General features: G+C 44.6%; 1 protein-coding gene across 2 annotated transcripts in view; it reads left to right on the top strand.

The window, feature by feature from the left end:
- The first annotated feature begins 4,228 nt into the window (after window positions 1-4,228).
- Window positions 4,229-18,985, top strand: part of GDA (guanine deaminase) — a 136,802-nt gene continuing 122,045 nt past the window's right edge. The window contains exon 1 of one of the 2 annotated variants that reach the window (XM_073670450.1): window positions 4,229-4,295. Coding sequence is in view for 1 of the 2 variants with exons in the window: in XM_073670429.1 (XP_073526530.1) it covers window positions 4,502-4,717 (216 nt within the window). In the remaining variant the exon portion in view is untranslated. Of the gene's footprint in view, window positions 4,296-4,320; window positions 4,718-18,985 lie in introns of those variants that run through there. The other variant, XM_073670429.1, reaches the window with a different exon arrangement.

Genomic DNA, 18,985 nt, shown 5'->3' on the forward strand with positions numbered 1-18,985 from the left:
GTTCTCAGACATCCAGGCCCCCTCCTAGCCGGGCCTGTTTTGGGTCGTTTCACCTGTTCTAATAAAGACCCTGAACTGTTTAAGAGGCCTCCGTTTCCTGGCTATTGCGGTCGGAATCATCCCCTCCATCATCCATTATATACTGCCCTGGGGCCATACTCCTCCCGTGGGGAGTTGTACTATTCAGTGCTGCACATTTACATCTGCCCCAGCGGTCTGCACTTCAGCGGCGGTTAGCCCTGACCGCAATCCACAGGTGGCGTAGTCGGACATTGCAAAACATATAGAAGACTGCCACTGGTCTGACCACCCTGAGCCACGGACCGGGTTGCCACTACTACCCCCATTATTGCCCTGTTGCCCGGATCCGAGTGCCCCATGGCACAGGGTGCGAGTCATTTGCATCTTTGTTCCAGCCGTTAATGAAGGAGCAGTGGGTGCTGCGGACACTGGGGTGGTCTTGCCCTGGTAACGTTGGATAGCAGTATCTGATGTTTCCAGGGGCTGTAGACCCTTTATAGCCATGTCCTTAAGGGTGTCAAAGGTGGCATCTGGATGATCTAAGGCCCACCACCGTACAGTTCTGCTCTCCTCCTGGGACCTCAACCCCCGGATGAACTGTTCCGTCAGCATTTTATTTTCATTTTGTACACTGGCTGGACTAACCTGTTTCAGGGCCCGCAGGGCTTCCTGTAAGCGCCAGGCGTAGTCCCGGACACTGTCCTCAGGTTTCTGGACACAGTGGTAGAACCTCATCCGGAGATCCGTCTCAGTGCGGTTTTCAAACACAGTTTGCAGTCTCTTAAAGATGATGGATACTGATTCCTCGTCTGCGGCTGGCCAGGTTTCAACTTCCCGCTCTGCGGCACCAGTCAATTGTCCCAACACAACAGCGGCTCTCTGCTTACCAGTCATAGAATACATGTCTAGCACACCGCATATTTTTCTCTTGAATCCAGACAGGGTGTCTGGTTTGCCATTATACTGGGGAAGCCATTTCGCTCCAGGGATATACGGCAGGGCCATGGGTATTAACGGAGTCACGACCCCTGCTGGTGGAGCGGCCGCTCCGGCCTGTGCAGCGCCGGGCGCAGGTTGGGCATCAGGAGTGTTAACTGGTGCTCCGGCAGCTTGCTGGTCGTCGGCCATTGTTGCGCCCCCCTAGTGAACTGGAGCCTACCTTCTTCACTTCCTTTTTCGGGTAGGCCGCAGCTCTGCGGGCGACGGTCTTCTTCCAATGTGGCGCCCCTGAGGGTTCAGTCGCCACTGGGGTACTGCACCTCAGACCGAGGTGTGGTATCTCCTCTCCGAGGTAAGGGTGGAGCACCTCTCAGGACTCAGTCATCCATTCAACACTACACCACTCCTGTCCTGAGGGGGGCTTTAAGGCACCATAGTGCTGCCCCAGCCGGGATAGAGGAGATGGGGGGAACCAAAAGATAGGGGGAACCATGTAGTGGGTGAGGGTGGAGGACGCACTTTAGGTTACACTCATTCAATCATATTTAATCAACGGCCATCTTAGGTTCAAGGTCCTTCGATTGTGGTCTTCATCACTGAACGTGGCTTTCCAGTGGAACCTGCAGCTGATTGGAGATACACGGTCCTCGTTCTCCGGCCTTGAGGCGAGGAGCGGGCTAGAGTTAACGGCTGTCTCTACCCGGTCAAGGTCCCTACCTAAGAAGGCCTGGAGGGGAGCAGAGGAGACAAGCTCCACAGGCAAAAGGATCCCAGGGGGATGCAGACGGAGTGGCATACGCCACCTGTCCTCACTATTCTGGCCTAGTCAGAGGGACTCCTGCTGCAAAAGGGGTACCGGCCCCCGATATCTGGCTTTGCTGCTTTATGTCCTAGTCAGAAAAGCCTGGAGGCTTAGAAGATCTCACCGGGTAACGAACGGAGCGGAGTCGCCACCCGTACCCTTGTTCTGTGTATAGCCAGAGGGAGACCCAGCCTTGTAACACGCACCACACACGGACAGGAGAGGACCTAGTGGGAAAGTCTAGGAACGCTCTGGTGCAGGGGGTCCAGATTGATGCACCCGAACTACCCGGAGTGTGCTGAACCCCTTCCAGGTGGCCGCAGCGCGCCGTGAGGAGCAAGGAGAAGCCTTGCAGCTGACACCTAACAACGTAAGTAAAGCTTGGAAGACTGCATCCATTGCCTCTGGTTCCTTATTTTAGCGCAACACCACACTGCACCACCCACTACGACCCCCCTGATCCGTCTTCTCTGCCCTGAGGCCCTGCTCCGCCTGTGGGGAGTAGTACCATCTTCTGCTGCCATGACATCCCGCCTCAGAGGACTGCGCAGCGCTGGTGGTGAATCACCAGGCACCACAGGTGGCGTAGTCATTACATCCACTCGATTACCACCGTCCCTCCTGGCCCTTATTTTTACTGTGACGACCCTGGGCACGGGCCGGGCCTAGGCCACGACTGCATCCACCGTACACCAGGAGGCCCGGTTCCGAGTACCCCCATCTCTCAGGGTAGGGCTAGCGAGCGGGAGCGAGGCGTCACACCAGGACCTTGCGTCGCTCGCGTCTGCCGTCAGAGCGTCCCCTGGGCTCTTTCCAGGACCTGACGCTTCCTGGTTCGACGTCAGGGGCGGGGGGTGTCTTGGGCTTCGCGCGCTTCCAGCGGTTACGCCTCTCCGATTCCCGCGGTTACGCCCCTCTTCTTCCTGCGCGGCGACAGGAAGATGGCGGACAATGGCGGGAAATCTCAGGAATGGCAGGAAATCTTCACCACAGTGAGTATTACAGTCTTTTAAGGCGCACAGTACCCGGTGACAACGGGCACGAAATCCTGTTCGTGACGTCAAGGCTGACGCGCCCCCTGGGCCGTGGGGTACTCGGCAGCCGGGCCTCTGGTTGCTGGGGAATATTACGGTAGCTGGCCCTGTCCGTGACCCAGGGCGGTCAGTAAAAGGGGGGGATATTATAGGGGATTTGGAAAGTTCGTGACGCCACCTGTGGAATGCGGCTAAAGGGGGCCGCCGCTGCGGAGCAGTCCTCTGGAGCTGGTGTTGCGGCAGCAGGGATGGTGTGGCTCTCCACAGGTAGAGCTAGCTCCAGGGCAGCGTGGAGTGTAATGGATGGTGGTCCAGGGGAGAGACGGCAGGACGGTCCCGGAGGAAAGACGGACACTCACACGGGGGTAAGCTTCAGTACCTTTACTGGTGATGTTGCAGGCACCGTCCAGGGTACTCCAGGCGAAGGGCGCACTTTTGGACTCTCCCCAGTGAGCGGGTATAGGGCCTCCTGATCCGTTGCTTTACTCGCTAAGCTTCTGGCCTGCCTGGAACTAGGCCTAGCTTGGTTGCTGTCTCTCTTTGCACCTGCTGACCTGGTGGTAGGGCCTTCTCTTTGAAGATCACTCTCCGTGGACGCTGGGACCTCCGTGACTCCTAGCCCTGGTACTGTAATCAGCGTTTGGTGAACCTGGGACCTGTAGTCCTCCAGGGGTTCCGGTGGTTCCTACTGGGTATAAATGTCCATGTAGGTGCGGACCCGGTGTCCGGTATATATATCTCGGGGTGAGCCTGGTATGCTCCTCTGCCCCCTCGCTACTTCTTCCTTCTCCTCTCGCCTTCGGCCCACTCAAGGCCCTCACTAGGCCTTCACACGTGCTGTAGGCCTTGGCTCGCCTAAGCACTGCAGCCAGTGCGCTGCCTCTTCGTTGCTCTCTGAGCATCAGCAAGCTCTCAGCTCACAGACTCACTTCTGTCTGACTGAACACTAAACTCAAACTGAGCTGCCTGGCTCCACCCTCCCTATATATATCCCTAACGGGCTCCCTCTGCTGGTCTGAGGTGGTAGGGTGGAGGTGTGTGAATGTGTGAGGGCCTCTTGTGGAGAAGTCCATCCATGCACCCTTCTGGGTTCTGTGGCACCAATGCGCAGCAGGGCACCACACCTGCAGATTAACCCTATCTCAGCAGGTTAATACTGTTGTTTTACATGTTCCCATTAAGAATAGCTTATGCTGCACTATATAGCAAAAATATGTATATATTGAGTGGGCCCTCATGCAAAATGCCATTTATACTACTTTTCTGAAGTCCTATAGCTTTTGCTTCTGTAAGCAATGATTGTGTCCTATCCAGAATAATAGTGAAGTAATTTACAGTAGTCTAGCTAAGCAAATATACGGACGTTCTGCTCTTTGAACTTCAGAGCCTGTTGGTTTTATTGTGCTTCATTACAACTATTAAACATGACCTTTTCCTTTATTTTAGCTTTACAGATAAATAAGCATACATAACAGTGCATGCCTGAAATGGCGTGACAGGTAAGAACACCTTGCTTGGAGAAGGATGGCAGAAATATATTCATGCAGCGGCTCCTATTGTGAAACTATTTGCTGAGTAACCTCTGAGAAGTATAATGTTTCTAGGTGCCTATTAGATATTTCTAAGTAAAGGAAGATAAAACAGTGGCAGCAATGAAGCAAGAGAAGTCATTGGTGCAAAGCTGTGAGCTCAGTCTCCTCCTTGTATGAATGCTGATACAGTAAGGCAATTAGGAGGCATTAGACTGCTCTGTACTGCAGAGCCTGGACCCACCCTGCTTATAGACATCTGCTGCTTCTACTGCTCAGCTGCTATGGATGCAGTGCAACATGTCTTCAAGGGCACTTTTATACATTCAACTACAAGCTGTGACTGTGAAGTCATAGAAAATCACATCCTGGGCACAGACAAGGCTGGCAAAGTAAGTATATTCTTCATTAATAATAAATATGTAAATACATATTTATGTTAATAGTCATATGCGGGTCTATCATGTCATATATAGTGCAACAACTTAACATTAATTCTGTTACAATATATAGTGATAGCTTACATGTTATTTTTCTATTTTTGTATTTATTCAGTTGGAATTTGCATTAGGTTCATTCATATTCTATTTACCAATTTTAAGTATTTAATTATTTAGTAAATAACTGACCCAACAAAAAAAAACAAATTTTGATTATCTCATTTTCTCACGTTAAATATTAAAGATGGTAGAAGAAAACAATCTAACCATTATAAAAAAAAAGCAATGTGTAATTAATTTACAGGAGTTAACCTTTTGTTAATTTGTGAGTGGAAAGTACTACAGGGTTCTGCAAAAGCGAATGTTAGCACTGGACCATTCATATAATGTAAGAGGTGAATGTTTCAGAATTTTTTTGTGTATTATCACTGATTTATTAGTCTTATAGCTTGGAATATCTAATAGCCTGGAACTCATTAGGTCTTTTGGCCTGGGACTGAACGAAAAAGCAGCTTATTCATGCTCTAAAAACATGGATTTGGAAATTGTATCAATAAAGGATAATGAATTGCGTTATTTAGAGCACAAAAATATATGCACCGTCAACAGACTATTGGCAATAGATTTAGGCAAGACTGGCACTTGGCAGAAGATATGATTAATAAGTGTAGGCAGGAATGTGTAATTAAAGGAAGAGGTAATAGAACTTAGAACATATATACAGTTATATGAAAAAGTTTGGGCACCCCTATTAATCTTAAGCTTAATGTTTTATAAAAATTGGTGTTTTTGCAACAGCTATTTCAGTTTGATATATGTAGTAACTGTTGGACACAGTAATGTTTCTGCCTTGAAATGAGGTTTATTGTACTAACAGAAAATGTGCAATCTGCATTCAAACAAAATTTGACAGGTGCATAAGTATGAGCACCTCACCAGAAAAGTGAAATTAATATTTAGTAGATCCTCCTTTTGCAAAAATAACAGCCTCTAGTCGCTTCCTGTAGCTTTTAATGAGTTCCTGGATGAAGGTATTTTTGACCATTCCTCTTTACAAAACAATTCCAGTTCAGTTAAGTTTGATGGTCGCCGAGCATGGACAGCCCTCTTCAAATGATCCCACAGATGTTCAATGATATTTAGGTCTGGGGACTGGGATGGCCATTCCAGAACATTGTAATTGTTCCTCTGCATGAATGCTTGAGTAGATTTGGAGCGGTGTTTTGGATCATTGTCTTGCTGAAAGATCCATCCCCTGCGTAACTTCAACTTTATCACTGATTCTTGAACATTATTGTCAAGAATCTGCTGATACTGAGTGGAATCCATGCGTCCCTCAACTTTAACAAGATTCCCGGTGCCGGCATTGGCCACACAGCCCCAAAGCATGATGGAACCTCCACCAAATTTTACTGTGGGTAGCAAGTGTTTTTCTTGGAATGCTGTGTTTTTTTGCCGCCATGCATAACGCCTTTTTGTATGACCAAACAACTCAATCTTGGTTTCATCAGTCCACAGGACCTTCTTCCAAAAAGAAATTGGCTTCTCCAAATGTGCTTTTGCATACCTCAGCCGACTCTGTTTGTGGCGTGCTTGCAGAAACGGCTTCTTTCGCATCACTCTCCCATACAGCTTCTCCTTGTGCAAAGTGCGTTGTCTAGTTGAACGATGCACAGTGACACCATCTGCAGCAAGTTGATGCTGCAGCTCTCTGGAGGTGGTCTGAGGATTGTCCTTGACTGATCTCACCATTCTTCTTCTCTGCCTTTCTGATGCTTTTCTTGGTCTGCCACTTCTGGCCTTAACAAGAACTGTCCCTGTGTTCTTCCATTTCCTTACTATGTTCCTCACAGTGGAAACTGACAGGTTAAATCTCTGAGACAGCTTTTTGTATCCTTCCCGTGAACAACTATGTTGAATAATCTTTGTTTTCAGATCATTTGACAGTTGTTTTGAGGAGCCCATGATGCCACTCTTCAGAGGAGATTCAAACAGGAGAACAACTTGCAAGTGGCCACTTTAAGTAGCTTTTCTCATGATTGCATACACCTGGCTATGAAGTTCAAAGCTCAATGAGGTTACAAAACCAAAAAAAGTGCTTTAGTATGTCAGTAAAATGTAGGTAGGATTATTTAAAACAAGAAAATGATAAGGGTGCTCATACTTATGCACCTGTCAAATTTTGTTTGAATGCAGATTGCACATTTTCTGTTAGTACAATAAATCTCATTTCAAGGCAGAAACATTACTGTGTCTAACAGTTATTGCATATATCAAACTGAAATAGCTGTTGCAAAAACACCAATTTTTATAAAACATTAAGCTTAAGATTAATAGGGGTGCCCAAACTTTTTCATATAACTGTAGTATGGATCTGGGTCAGGACTTTATCAGTAAATGTCAATCACTGATTAGGATTGCCCTCTTGATCAGTAAACCCAGAATAAGCAGAAACTTACATGAATACATGAGTTTGCTTCTGCTTGCAGATGAGACTGTTGGGTGTAACTAGTTCTCTTTAATGGAAAAATGAATCAGCTTTCTCTACTGCCAAAAAGTATTTTCGTGCTCTGTAGAATGACTTGAGTCATTGAAATATCAAACGTTGCTTTGGCACATAGATGGTACGAAACAAAATGTGCTGGTGAGTGATGTTCTATTAAATCCGACAGGTAAATATAAATATAAAGTCCCATATTCAACAGTCGAATTTAATAAAACATCACTCACCAGCATATTTTGTTTCATACTATCCATGTTTCAAAGTAACCTTTAATGGTTCTCTTTAACCCCTTTACCACCTTGGGTTTTTCCGTTTTTGCGTTTTCGTTTTTTTGCTCCCCTTGTTCCCAGAGCCATAACTTTTTTATTTTTCTGTCAATATGGCCATGTGAGGGCTTGTTTTTTGCGGGACAAGTTGTAATTTTGAATGACATCATGCACTGGAAAATGGGAAAAAATTCAAAATTTTTGATTTTTTTTTTTTTTTTTACCATGTTCACTAAATGCTAAAACTGACCTGCCATTATGATTCCCCATGTCATTGCAAATTTGTAGATACCAAACATGTATTGTTTCTTTTTTATTTAAGTGGTGAAAAAAAATTCCACAGTTTGCAAAAAAAAAAATGGCGCCATTTTCCGAGACCTGTAGCGTCTCCATTTTTTGGGATCTGGGACTGGGTGAGGGCTTATTTTTTGCGCACCAAGCTGAAGTTTTATTCATACCATTTTGGGGTAGATACAATGTTTTGCATTTTATTGCAATGTTGTGGCAACCTAAAAAACTTAATTCTGGTGTTTTGATTTTTTTCTCGTTAGACCATTTGCCAATCGGATTAATTATTTTTATATACAGATAGATAGGGTGATTATGAACGTGGCGATACCAAATATGTCTATATTTGATTTGTATTTTTTTTGAATGGGGCAAAAAGGGCGTGATTTGAACTTTTTATAGTTTTTTAATTTTTTGTAATATTTTGAAAAACATTTTTTTTACTTTTCACATGCTTCAATAGAGACTGTGAGACTAGAAGCTGCAATCATGTGATCGCCTGTGTTTTGAGCTCTGCTGTGTGTAGCAAAAATGCTCACTTGCTATGAGCGCCGACCGCTGGGTGGAGCTCATAGCATCCCGGCAATGACAACCGCAGGGGTCTCCTGCTGACCCGTGGTCATGTGACATTGGCGCCAATGGGCGGGATTAGTGATGCGCTTCTGGCACGTGCATGTTAAATGCCGCTGTCGGAGATTGACAGCGGCATTTAACATATTAACAGTTGCAGGTGGATCACGATTCCATCCGCGGCTGTTAGGAGCAGATGTCAGCTGTACAGATCAGCTGTTATGTGCCCGAAAACATGCGGGCTCAGCGCCGAAACACGCTGGGATACGACCTTGGATATGCTCATAAGTCCAAGGTCGTAAAGAGCTTAATGTCACTAATATGAACTTAATGATATGATCAAATCTTTTGAAATTCAAATTTCGCATAAATAACAATGTTACAAAATTTACAACTGCCCTGGAAAGACATGTGTAGCTCTTTCTTCCAAGCTCCTTAGCTTAAACACAGCCTTGGTAATATTAAAGTGGCCTCATCATAGAAATGGATGGTAATCTTGTAGTATCCAGCAGCTCATTTTTAGAACAGGGTGGACAGTCTTCCAAAAATTAACCTTCTTATTCATCTGTATTCAGACAAACCATACTGTGCAGAATTCTGACTCAAAATGACAGTGTCACTGTCAGAGGTAACATTATCCTACTGTGACTGAGACCAGTGATATTCCATATATTGCATAATTCCCTTAGCTTTATCCCCACCAGTGGCAAGGGAGGCCAATTGTGGCTTGCATTTATTACTAATACTACCCAGATGACTGGTGTTGGTGGTGGTGCTGATGATGCTAGTGGTTCCCACATTCTTTGCTGTGTTTTTTTTCTTTTACATTATCCAGTTTATTACCATTGCCAATTTTCTTTTATTTTCTTTTGACAAGCTTTTCAATCACAATTATTCAACCATTGCCAACAAGGATGTAATAAGAAATGCTGGGTAGGTAGGTACAAGTACAGAAAGCAAAGTGTGGAATCAGACTGCAGTATAGAAGTGGTGTGTACGGTTATCTAATTAGACTAGGAAACAAAGCACGCAAAAACAGACATGCACAGTTAAATGGCTACATTTTTAAAATATTTTTTCCCCATTTTTTTTCAACTAAACTCTTGAAGGAGTATTATCATGTTAAATTACTTTAGTTAGAGAGAATGTTTGCAATTGACTTACTTTTTCTTTCTGTTATCATTCTCCTGCTATGAGATTTGTTATCTTACATACTGTACAGTTCGTTTCAATGGAGTTTGGACACTAGTGCCTGACCAAGCGTGCATAGTACTTATATTCAAGGAGAGGAGTTAACTCTTAAGATCCCAGTTAGCTCTCTCCAGCCCATTTAGTTCTGTGCAGCAGATAGCTGCACACCTCCATTACCCTCCCTCCCAGCTCCTGACAAGCTGCTGTTGTAAATCTTGCAAGATCACCAGCCCCCACCAATGGCAACATGCAGATCGGTTCTACTAATTGTGGCTATCACTTTCCTGAGCTGTGTGTTTGTTATTTCCATATATAAATAAAACCACTGATATATGTAAAATAAAACCACAATAAACCACTGATATATGAATGTGTTACAGTAGAATTATAAACCTCAGCACAACTTCTGCTAGTGCTACAGTTCTGCTACTGAAGAGAACACACTGAAGACCACTGGAGCAGCAACTCTGGTGCAGTGTGAGATTACTCTAGTAATTAAAGGGAACCTGTCAGCAGGATTTTGTTAAGTAAACTACAGGCATTGTCATGTTGGGGCTGTTACACTGATTAAAATGATAACTGAGGTGAAGAAATCCATCATGTGGTTCTTGTGTAATTTGTGATTGCAGTTTTGAGTTAATGAGATTCTTGTGCTCTGGGGCGGGACTGTAGGCAGGGTCTTATCCTTGTGCTCTAGGCCAGATCAGCAAGATAACACCAGCCCACAGGCCTGCACTGAAGCACAAGTATGTTCCTCTTCATAGAGACAGCCAGACAGAGAGACTGACAGCAAGATGGAGAGACAGAGAGGGAGACAGATAGACAGCCAGAGAGGGAGAGAGACAGATAGACAGCCAGAGAGGGAGAGAGAAAGCAAGAGAGGGAGAGAGACAGCCAGAGAGAGACAGAAATAGACAGAGAGACAGCCAGAGACTGATAGACAGAGAGACATATCGAGAGGCAGACAGAGATGCACATAGACAGCCAGATATAGCCGGAGACAGAGAGACAGCCAGAGACAGAGAGACATCCAGCCAGTGAGAGAGATATACATAGAGAGCCAGACAGAGAGACAGACAGCCAGAGACAGAAAGACAACCAGAGACAAGGAGACTCATAGACAGCCAGAGACAGAGAGACAGCCAGAGACAGAGAGAGACAGATAGATAGTCAGTCAGAGAGACAGATAGACAGCCAGACAGAGAGACAACCAGAGACAGAGATACAGCCAGAGACAGCCAGCCAGAGAGAGAGACAGATAGACAGCCAGAGACAGATAGACAGACAGAAAGGGAGAGACAGCCAGAGACAAAGAGACAGCCAGAGACAGAGAGACTCATAGACAGCCAGAGACTGAGAGACAGCCAGAGACAGAGAGAGACAAATAGACAGTCAGTCAGATAGACAGTCAGACAGAGATACAGCCAGAGACAGACAGCCAGAGAGAGAGAGAGACAGATAGACAGCCAGAGAGACAGATAGAGAGCCAGACAGAGAAACAGATAGACAGCCAGAGACAAAGAGACAGCCAGAGACACTCATAGACAACCAGAAACAGAGAGACAGCCAAAGACAGAGACTCAGATAGCCAGAGAAAAGGGAGACTAAGAGACAGACAGAGACAGATAGACAGCCAGAGATAGAGAGACTCTGGCTGTCTCTTTCTCCCTGTCTCTCTATCTCTCTCTGGCTGTCTATATGGCTGTCTGTCTCTCTGTCTCTGGCTGTCTCTCCATCTCTGGCTGTCTCTCCATCTCTGGCTGACTCTTTGTCTCTGGCTGACTCTCCGTCTCTGGCTGTCTATCTGTCTCACTCCCTCTCTCTCTGTCTGGCTGTCTGTCTTTCTATGTGATGAAGAACATGCTTGTGGTTTGGGGCGGGCCTGTGGGCAGGTCTTACCTTGGTGATCTGGCCTAGAGCACGAGGATAAGACCCTGCCTACAGTCCGCCCCAGAGCAGGAGAATCTCATTAACTCAAGACTGCAAACACTGATTAAACAAGAAACACAAGATGGATTTCTTCACCTCAGGTATCATTTTAATCAGTGTAACAGCCCCAACCTGACACTGCCTGTAGTTTACTTAGCAAAATCCTGCTGACAGGTTTGCTTTAACACTTTTTTTTTCTATTTTTTATTCCAGTTTTTAAAAGGAATAGAAAACATCTTCAATGCAATTATCCAAATAGACCAAAAAAAACTGCTCTCATATCTTTTAGACCTTGTTAAAAACACTTCTAAGGTCTAGCCTTATTTCAAAGTGTTTTAGTGACTTTTTTTTCTCGCTTTTATCAAGTCATTTAAAATCTATTGGAAAATGCACCAAAAGGGCATTCAGCAGAAAATGCTGAATTAAAAAAAAACACAGTTTCCAAACATATTGTAAATATTACAACTTGTCAATATTCAACTTTATTCTCTCGAGGAATGAAACTACATGCTGTCTGTAAATCCAGCCTAAAGAACAATGCTAGCTATGGCATTAAGGGGTTAAATAACTGCCTTCACATGGTGACTATGGTAAACATCAATAACATTGTACTTTCCATATCAGGAAGCTGTCATAGATTAAATAGACACCTGACAATGTGCAAACAGAAATATTCACAATAGAAGCACAAGAATGCATGAGCTGTTCACATTAATTATGCCCAGCTCATAAAATATGCAAATATCTAAACGTCTATTAGAATCTGTTTAGTTTCAGTTCCATCTTTTCTCTTGACCTGCAGAGAGTTTCTATTCCTCTCATTTTGCACTGAGTTCAAAGAGCAACATAAGTTTTATACGGCAAAATTCTTTTACGTCAGTTGTGTCGCAAGTCAAGATTCTGAAGGTCAATGAATGTGATTCCTAGCTAAAGCTCTTGAAATGTTTAGTTTATTTCTCTAAAAAAAAAACAATAACCTCATATGCAAAATCTTAAAGGGGTTGTCAGGTGAAAAGAAGTTTTCACCTATCCAGTGTTCGGACCCCCACCGATCGGCAGAACTGGACACTTTTATTCCCATCAGATTTAAGCGTCAGTGCACATGCCTAACCACTGCTCCATTCAACCCCTATAGGACTGCAGAGCGCTGTTCTTGGATTTTTCCGGCAACCCCATAATAAATGAATAGAATGCTGCTCTATACTATTCTAACAGGGATAAAAGTGCCCCACTCTGCCAATCTGTCCAGCAATTGGACCCTCACCAATCTTATCCTATCAATGTGATAACTTCTCTTCCAGTTGAGAAACCCTTCAAACGATTTGGATACCTTTTGACATGACATTTTTTTAAATACCTGTATATTAGTAGTTATTCTTAGTTAAGAAAATTACATTGTTACAGTCTACAATCTACCTTAACTCATTTTCAGACCCCTGATATGCATTTTGAACCCTGTCACCCCCTCTTCTTGCTCCCTTTACCCTCATCCACCCCTACTGTCTCTAAAAAGAAGAAAGGGGGCAGCCGAGAGAGTTGTCAGAACCCGGGGCAGAGTTTCTTGGCACCCAGCACTTAGGGCACATGACCTAGTTTCCCCCTTTTTCCTCTGCAATCTCATGAGAATCTATCAGCGAAATTCTTTGATGTCAGTTTTTTCTGTTTTTGGGGCAATAGCCATAACAGACTTCTTGAGTATGTATTCAAGAAGTTTTTTGAAGTGGATTTTAATGATCCGCTTTATAATCTAAAATATAAATTGAATACTCTGCAAAGGCTTATTCACATGTTCAGTATTTGGTTAGTATTTTTCATCAGTGTTTGTATGCCAAAATCAGGAGCGGAACTTACAGAGAAAAAATATAATTGAAAGATTCACATCCATTCTGTGTTTTGGGCCACTGCCCTACTATCAGTATTTGGTCAGTATTCAGTCAGTATTTTTTCTCAGGAGTGTGAGACAAAACCAAGTGAGGAACAATCAGAGAAAAGGCATAATAGAAACCAGTCACCAATTCTGCATTTATCACCCACTCCTGGTTTTGGTTCCCACTCCTGAGAAAAACTACTGACCGACTACTGACCAAATACTAATGCTAAGTCTTATATAAGTAAATTTCAAACAGTTTCTCCACCAGATGTATTTCTTTTAAAAAAAATTGAACCCTGAAAATTTCAGAAATTTCATATTTACAAATTTATTTGGGAGAGACAGAGATAAAGATGCATAACTGAACTATATACACACAATAATTCATCTACTTACAAACATTTTCCCCTTACTTTATAAGTAAAACAGAAATATGAGTAATTCTTAAAGTGGTTGCCTGGTTACATTAATGGAGTATCCTTTAGTCAGCAATAGCTAATTGGTGGGGGTCCAACACATTCTAGAACGCAAAGTACAGTACAGACCAAAAGTTTGGACACACCTTCTCATTTAAAGATTTTTCTGTATTTTCATGACTATGAAAATTGTACATTCACACTGAAGGCATCGAAACTATGAATTAACACATGTGGAATTATATACTTAACAAAAAAGTGTGAAATAACTGAAAATATGTCTTATATTCTAGGTTCTTCAAAGCAGCCACCTTTTGCTTTGATGACTGCTTTGCACACTCTTGCCATTCTCTTGATGAACTTCAAGAGGTAGTCACCGGAAATGGTCTTCCAACAATCTTGAAGGAGTTCCCAGAGATACTTAGCACTTGTTGGCCCTTTTGCCTTCACTCTGCGGTCCAGCTGACCCCAAACCATCTTGATTGGGTTCAGGTCTGGTGACTGTGGAGGCCAGGTCATCTGGTGTAGCACCACATCACTCTCCTTCTTGGTCAAATAGCCCTTACACAGCCTGGAGGTGTGTTTGGGGTCATTGTCCTATTGAAAAATAAATGATGGTCCAACTAAACGCAAACCGGATGGAATAGCATGCTGCTGCAAGATGCTGTGGTAGCCATGCTGGTTCAGTATGCCTTCAATTTTGAATAAATCCCCAACAGTGTCACCAGCAAGGCACCCCCACACCATCACACCTCCTCCTCCATGCTTAACGGTGGGAACCAGGCACGTAGAGTCCATCCGTTCACCTTTTCTGCGTCGCACAAAGACACGGTGATTGGAACCAAAGATCTCAAATTTGGACTCATCAGACCAAAGCACAGATTTCCACTGGTCTAATGTCTATTCCTTGTGTTCTTTAGCCCAAATAAGTCTCTTCTTCTTGTTGCCTGTCCTTAGCAGTGGTTTCCTAGCAGCTATTTTACAATGAAGGCCTGCTGCACAAAGTCTCCTCTTAACAGTTGCTGTAGAGATGTGTCTGCTGCTAGAACTCTGTGTGGCATTGACCTGGTCTCTAATCTGAGCTGCAGTTAACCTGCGATTTCTGAGGCTGGTGACTTGGATAAACTTATCCTCAGAAGCAGAGGTGACTCTTGGTCTTCCTTTCCTGGGGCGGTCCTCGTGTGAGCCAGTTTCTTTCTAGTGCTTGATGGTTTTTGCAACTGCACTTGGGAACACTTTCAAAGTTTTCCCAATTTTTCACACTGACTGACCTTCATTTCTTAAAGTAATGATGGCCACTCGTTTTTCTTTACTTAGCTGCTTTTTTCTTGCCATAATACAAATTCTAACAGTCTATTCAGTAGGACTATCAGCTGTGTATCTGTTAGAACCCTCCTGTTAGTTTTTTCTATCTTGTGTTTTGCGGTCACGTGACTATCTGCCTATATATTCCAGCTCCGCCCTTCTGGCTTTGCTGGACTTCAATGTTGTTTGACTGTCTCTCTAGCCAGGTGCTTCGGTGCCTATCTCTGTCTAGTTCGCTTGGTCCTCTGGGACCTCTAGTACTTTTTGTCAGTTTGTCTTTTGTGCTCTGCAACAACTTCTGTTTAGGAGGTGTCCCATTTTTGTCCCAGTCCTTAGTTCATTTAGGGACCCCTCCCTAAATTCTATAGGTCTTCGTTCAGACTAGCCGAGGACTAAGGCGGGTCTGTTCACAAGGAACAGGCAGCCCGCTACATCGTAGGGATTCAGCTTAGTCTTACTGTAGGGACAGCTTTCCCCTATCTTTCCTTAGTTTATGTTGCAGTTCATAACAGTATCCACCAGACTTCTGCACAACACAACTGATGGTCCCAACCCCATTTATAAGGCAAGAAATCCCACTTATTGAACCTGACAGGGCACACCTGTGAAGTGAAAACCATTTCCGGTGACTACCTCTTGAAGCTCATCAAGAGAATGCCAAGAGTGTGCAAAGCAGTCATCAAAGCAAAAGGTGGCTACTTTGAAGAACCTAGAATATAAGACATATTTTCAGTTGTTTCACACTTTTTTGTTAACTATATAATTCCACATGTGTTAATTCATAGTTTTGATGCCTTCAGTGTGAATGTACAATTTTCATAGTCATGAAAAAACAGAAAAATCTTTAAATGAGAAGGTGTATCCAAACTTTTGGTCTGTACTGTATTTGGCACCTAATGAGTTAACTTTTGCTAAAGTGAACCTGTCAATTGATACATGCTGCCTATGTGCACATATAGGCATATACCTGTCAATCCAGGGCAGCTCGGTCCCCAGCGGCTTTTAAAGCATGTTTTTCCTCTGAGACACCGCACAGTCAGTGTTTTGTACATGCTGCCCATGGATTAGGAAGCATGTATCAGCTGTCAGGTTCTATTTAAGTCCAAGTGGGTGTTATCAGATAGCAACTCATACACGGAATATAAGAAGTAAACTCCCCTATTAAAAACGAATACCACCCACTTGAACTTAACTAAAGTTAACTCATTAGATGCCAAATACTTTGATTGCTAATATTTCCACAACAGGGAGATGACATTGAAAAAAAGAAGAAAAACATTTTTGTGAGGCTAGTCACTACTCACGGACATGCCGTGAGGCTGGATAGTCAAGAGATGCTGGATCAGATACCAACAGGGCTCATCATAAACAAAGGGGTAAGACAAAGGTGTAGTCAGGTAACCGTCCGAGGTCAGAATTCCGAGAAAGTAGCGGATCAAGACAAAAGGGCAAGGAAAACGGATAGTCAGGGCAAGGTCCAAAGTCGGGCAGAAAAGATCAAATACAGGAACACATAGAACAGAGCAAGCACACACCATTTGAGCAAAGCTACAACTGGCACTAATTGGAGGTAGAGAGCCAGCTAAATAGCCAGGCATTCACTCGAATAGAAGACGCATGGATGAAGCCCTGGCACGTCCTGGCCCTGATTGGATGGCTAAACTGTCACTCAGCATACTGGCAGCTCAACATGACCCAGCCTCCGATTTGACGGCTGAGCTGTCCATCACCATACTGACAGCTCAGCACACCCCAGTCCTAGATTGGATGGCTGAACTGTCACTCACTGCTTCCAGACACACCTAAAGGTGGAATTGTGACAGGACCCCCTCTTCTAGGGGGGCCACCGCACCCCCAGATTTCCCAGGAAACCTATCACGGAAGGCTCTGACCAGATAATCAACCTTCAAGGAACGAGCCGGAACCCATGATCTCTCTTCGAGTCTGTATCCTCTCCGATGAATGAGATATTGGAGAGAATTCCGGACCCTTCGAGAATCCACTATCCTCTGCACCTCATACTCCAAACCTCCATCGACAGAAACAGTAGAAGGTGGAGACGAGGCAGACAACACCGACGGGACAAACTCTTTCAACAAGGATGTGTGGAACACATTTGGGATGCCAAGAGTTGGAGGAAGTCTTAATCAAAAGGCCATCGGATTAACTACTTCCAGTCTCTCATACGGGCCAAGAAATTTAGGACCCAACTTTGCTGATGGTACTTTCAGCTTTTTGGAAGATAACCAAACCTTATCACCTTTTTTGAAGATGGGACCTGCTGAGCGTTTCCTATCGGCCTTCTGTTTTTGGCGAAGCTGAGCCACCCTAATATTCTTCTGAACCCTCCTCCAGATATCCCCAAGTTTCTGTATGGCAACCATCTAGGATGCCCAGAACTCATCCTAGAAAATTCACCAAAATAAGGATGAAAACCATAATTGCAAAATGAAGGCAAGGTTCCAGTGCACTCATTGACTTGACTGTTAAAAGCGAACTCGGCAAGAGGTAAAAATGAGGAGCAGTCCTCCTGCTGAGCTGCAATGAAACATCTTCAAATTTGTTCTATTGATTTGTGCTTTCTGTCTGACTATTGGTTTCAGGGTGGTAAGCAGAGGATAATGATAACTCCATCCCCAATTTCTTACAAAACGCTCTCCAGAACTTGGAGACAAATTGCACCCACTCTTAGATACAATGTTCAGAGAGATTCAATGCAATTTTACCACATGAATGATAAACAGCTTGAAAAGTGTTTCAGCATTCGGTAACCCAGATAATAGAACAAAATGAGTCTGTTTGCTGAATCGGTCAACTATCAGCCAAATAGTATTCCTTCCCAACAAAGGCAAATCAGTGATGAAATCCATGAACAAATGAGTCCACGGTCTTTCTGGAATTAACAATGGAGCCAATTAACCGCCTGGCCAACTATGACAGACTTTAGCGCGTGCGCAAAAAACTACACAAGCGGCTACAAATGCATTAATATAACTAAATATAGATGGCCACCAAAACAGTATAGTAATAGCTTTTTGCATAGCTGTGATATCAGGATGAACACTCAAGACAGAATCATGAAACTCCTGCAACAGAAGTAATCTTGAAAACACAGGCAAAAATTATTTGGACCCTGGAGTAGAAGAAGTAGCCAACGACTGGACTTTACGGATTCCCTCTTCCAAATCTGTGGTTACCACAGAAACCACCATACTCTGAGGAAAAATGGAGGAAGGAGGTTCTGAAGGAGAAACTGAATCAAGACTGCATGATGAGGCATCAGCCCTCACATTCTTGGACCCTGGCCTGAACGTGGTAGAAAAATTGAATCTAGAAAATGTAGCATCGGCGTCTCTGCCCCTTGCTAGGCAGAGATGCCGTCCCTCTAACCTCCCCGCTCCTGGTGCGGCGTCCTCTAGCGCTTCTCTCCCCGCTGCTTCCGGCACGCGCTCCTTCCCCGGCTGTGTGCTTAGGGCACGCGCGCGCTCCCCCTCTCTTAAAGGGACCGCGCGCGCCGTCCTAAGGAGTCCCCGGCCAATTGCCGGAGGACATTCCATATATAAGGCACCTCCTCCAAAATGGAGGTGCCCGAGCAAAGTTGTTTGCACTGTGTCTGATCTGTGCTTCAGCCCTCAGGTCCCGCTGCTAGCCTGACTTCTCGTCCTGCCTGCCAGCCTATTATCTGGCCGTTACCTGCCAGCCTGCTCACCTGGAGCGCTCACCTGTTACCTGCCGGTTACCTGCCTTGGCTATCTGTCCGCTCACCTGGGAGCATCCGCCTGCCTTGTCTGTCTGACCGCTCACCTGGGAGCGCCCACCAGTTACCTGCCAGTTACCTGCCTCGTCTGTCTGGCCGCTCACCTGGGAGCACCCGCCTGTTAC

The sequence above is a fragment of the Phyllobates terribilis genome, unplaced genomic scaffold (assembly GCF_046119375.1).
Source record: "Phyllobates terribilis strain yellow unplaced genomic scaffold, ASM4611937v1 Scaffold_1__5_contigs__length_1240528914, whole genome shotgun sequence".
In the NCBI taxonomy this organism is placed as follows: Eukaryota; Metazoa; Chordata; class Amphibia; order Anura; family Dendrobatidae; genus Phyllobates; species Phyllobates terribilis.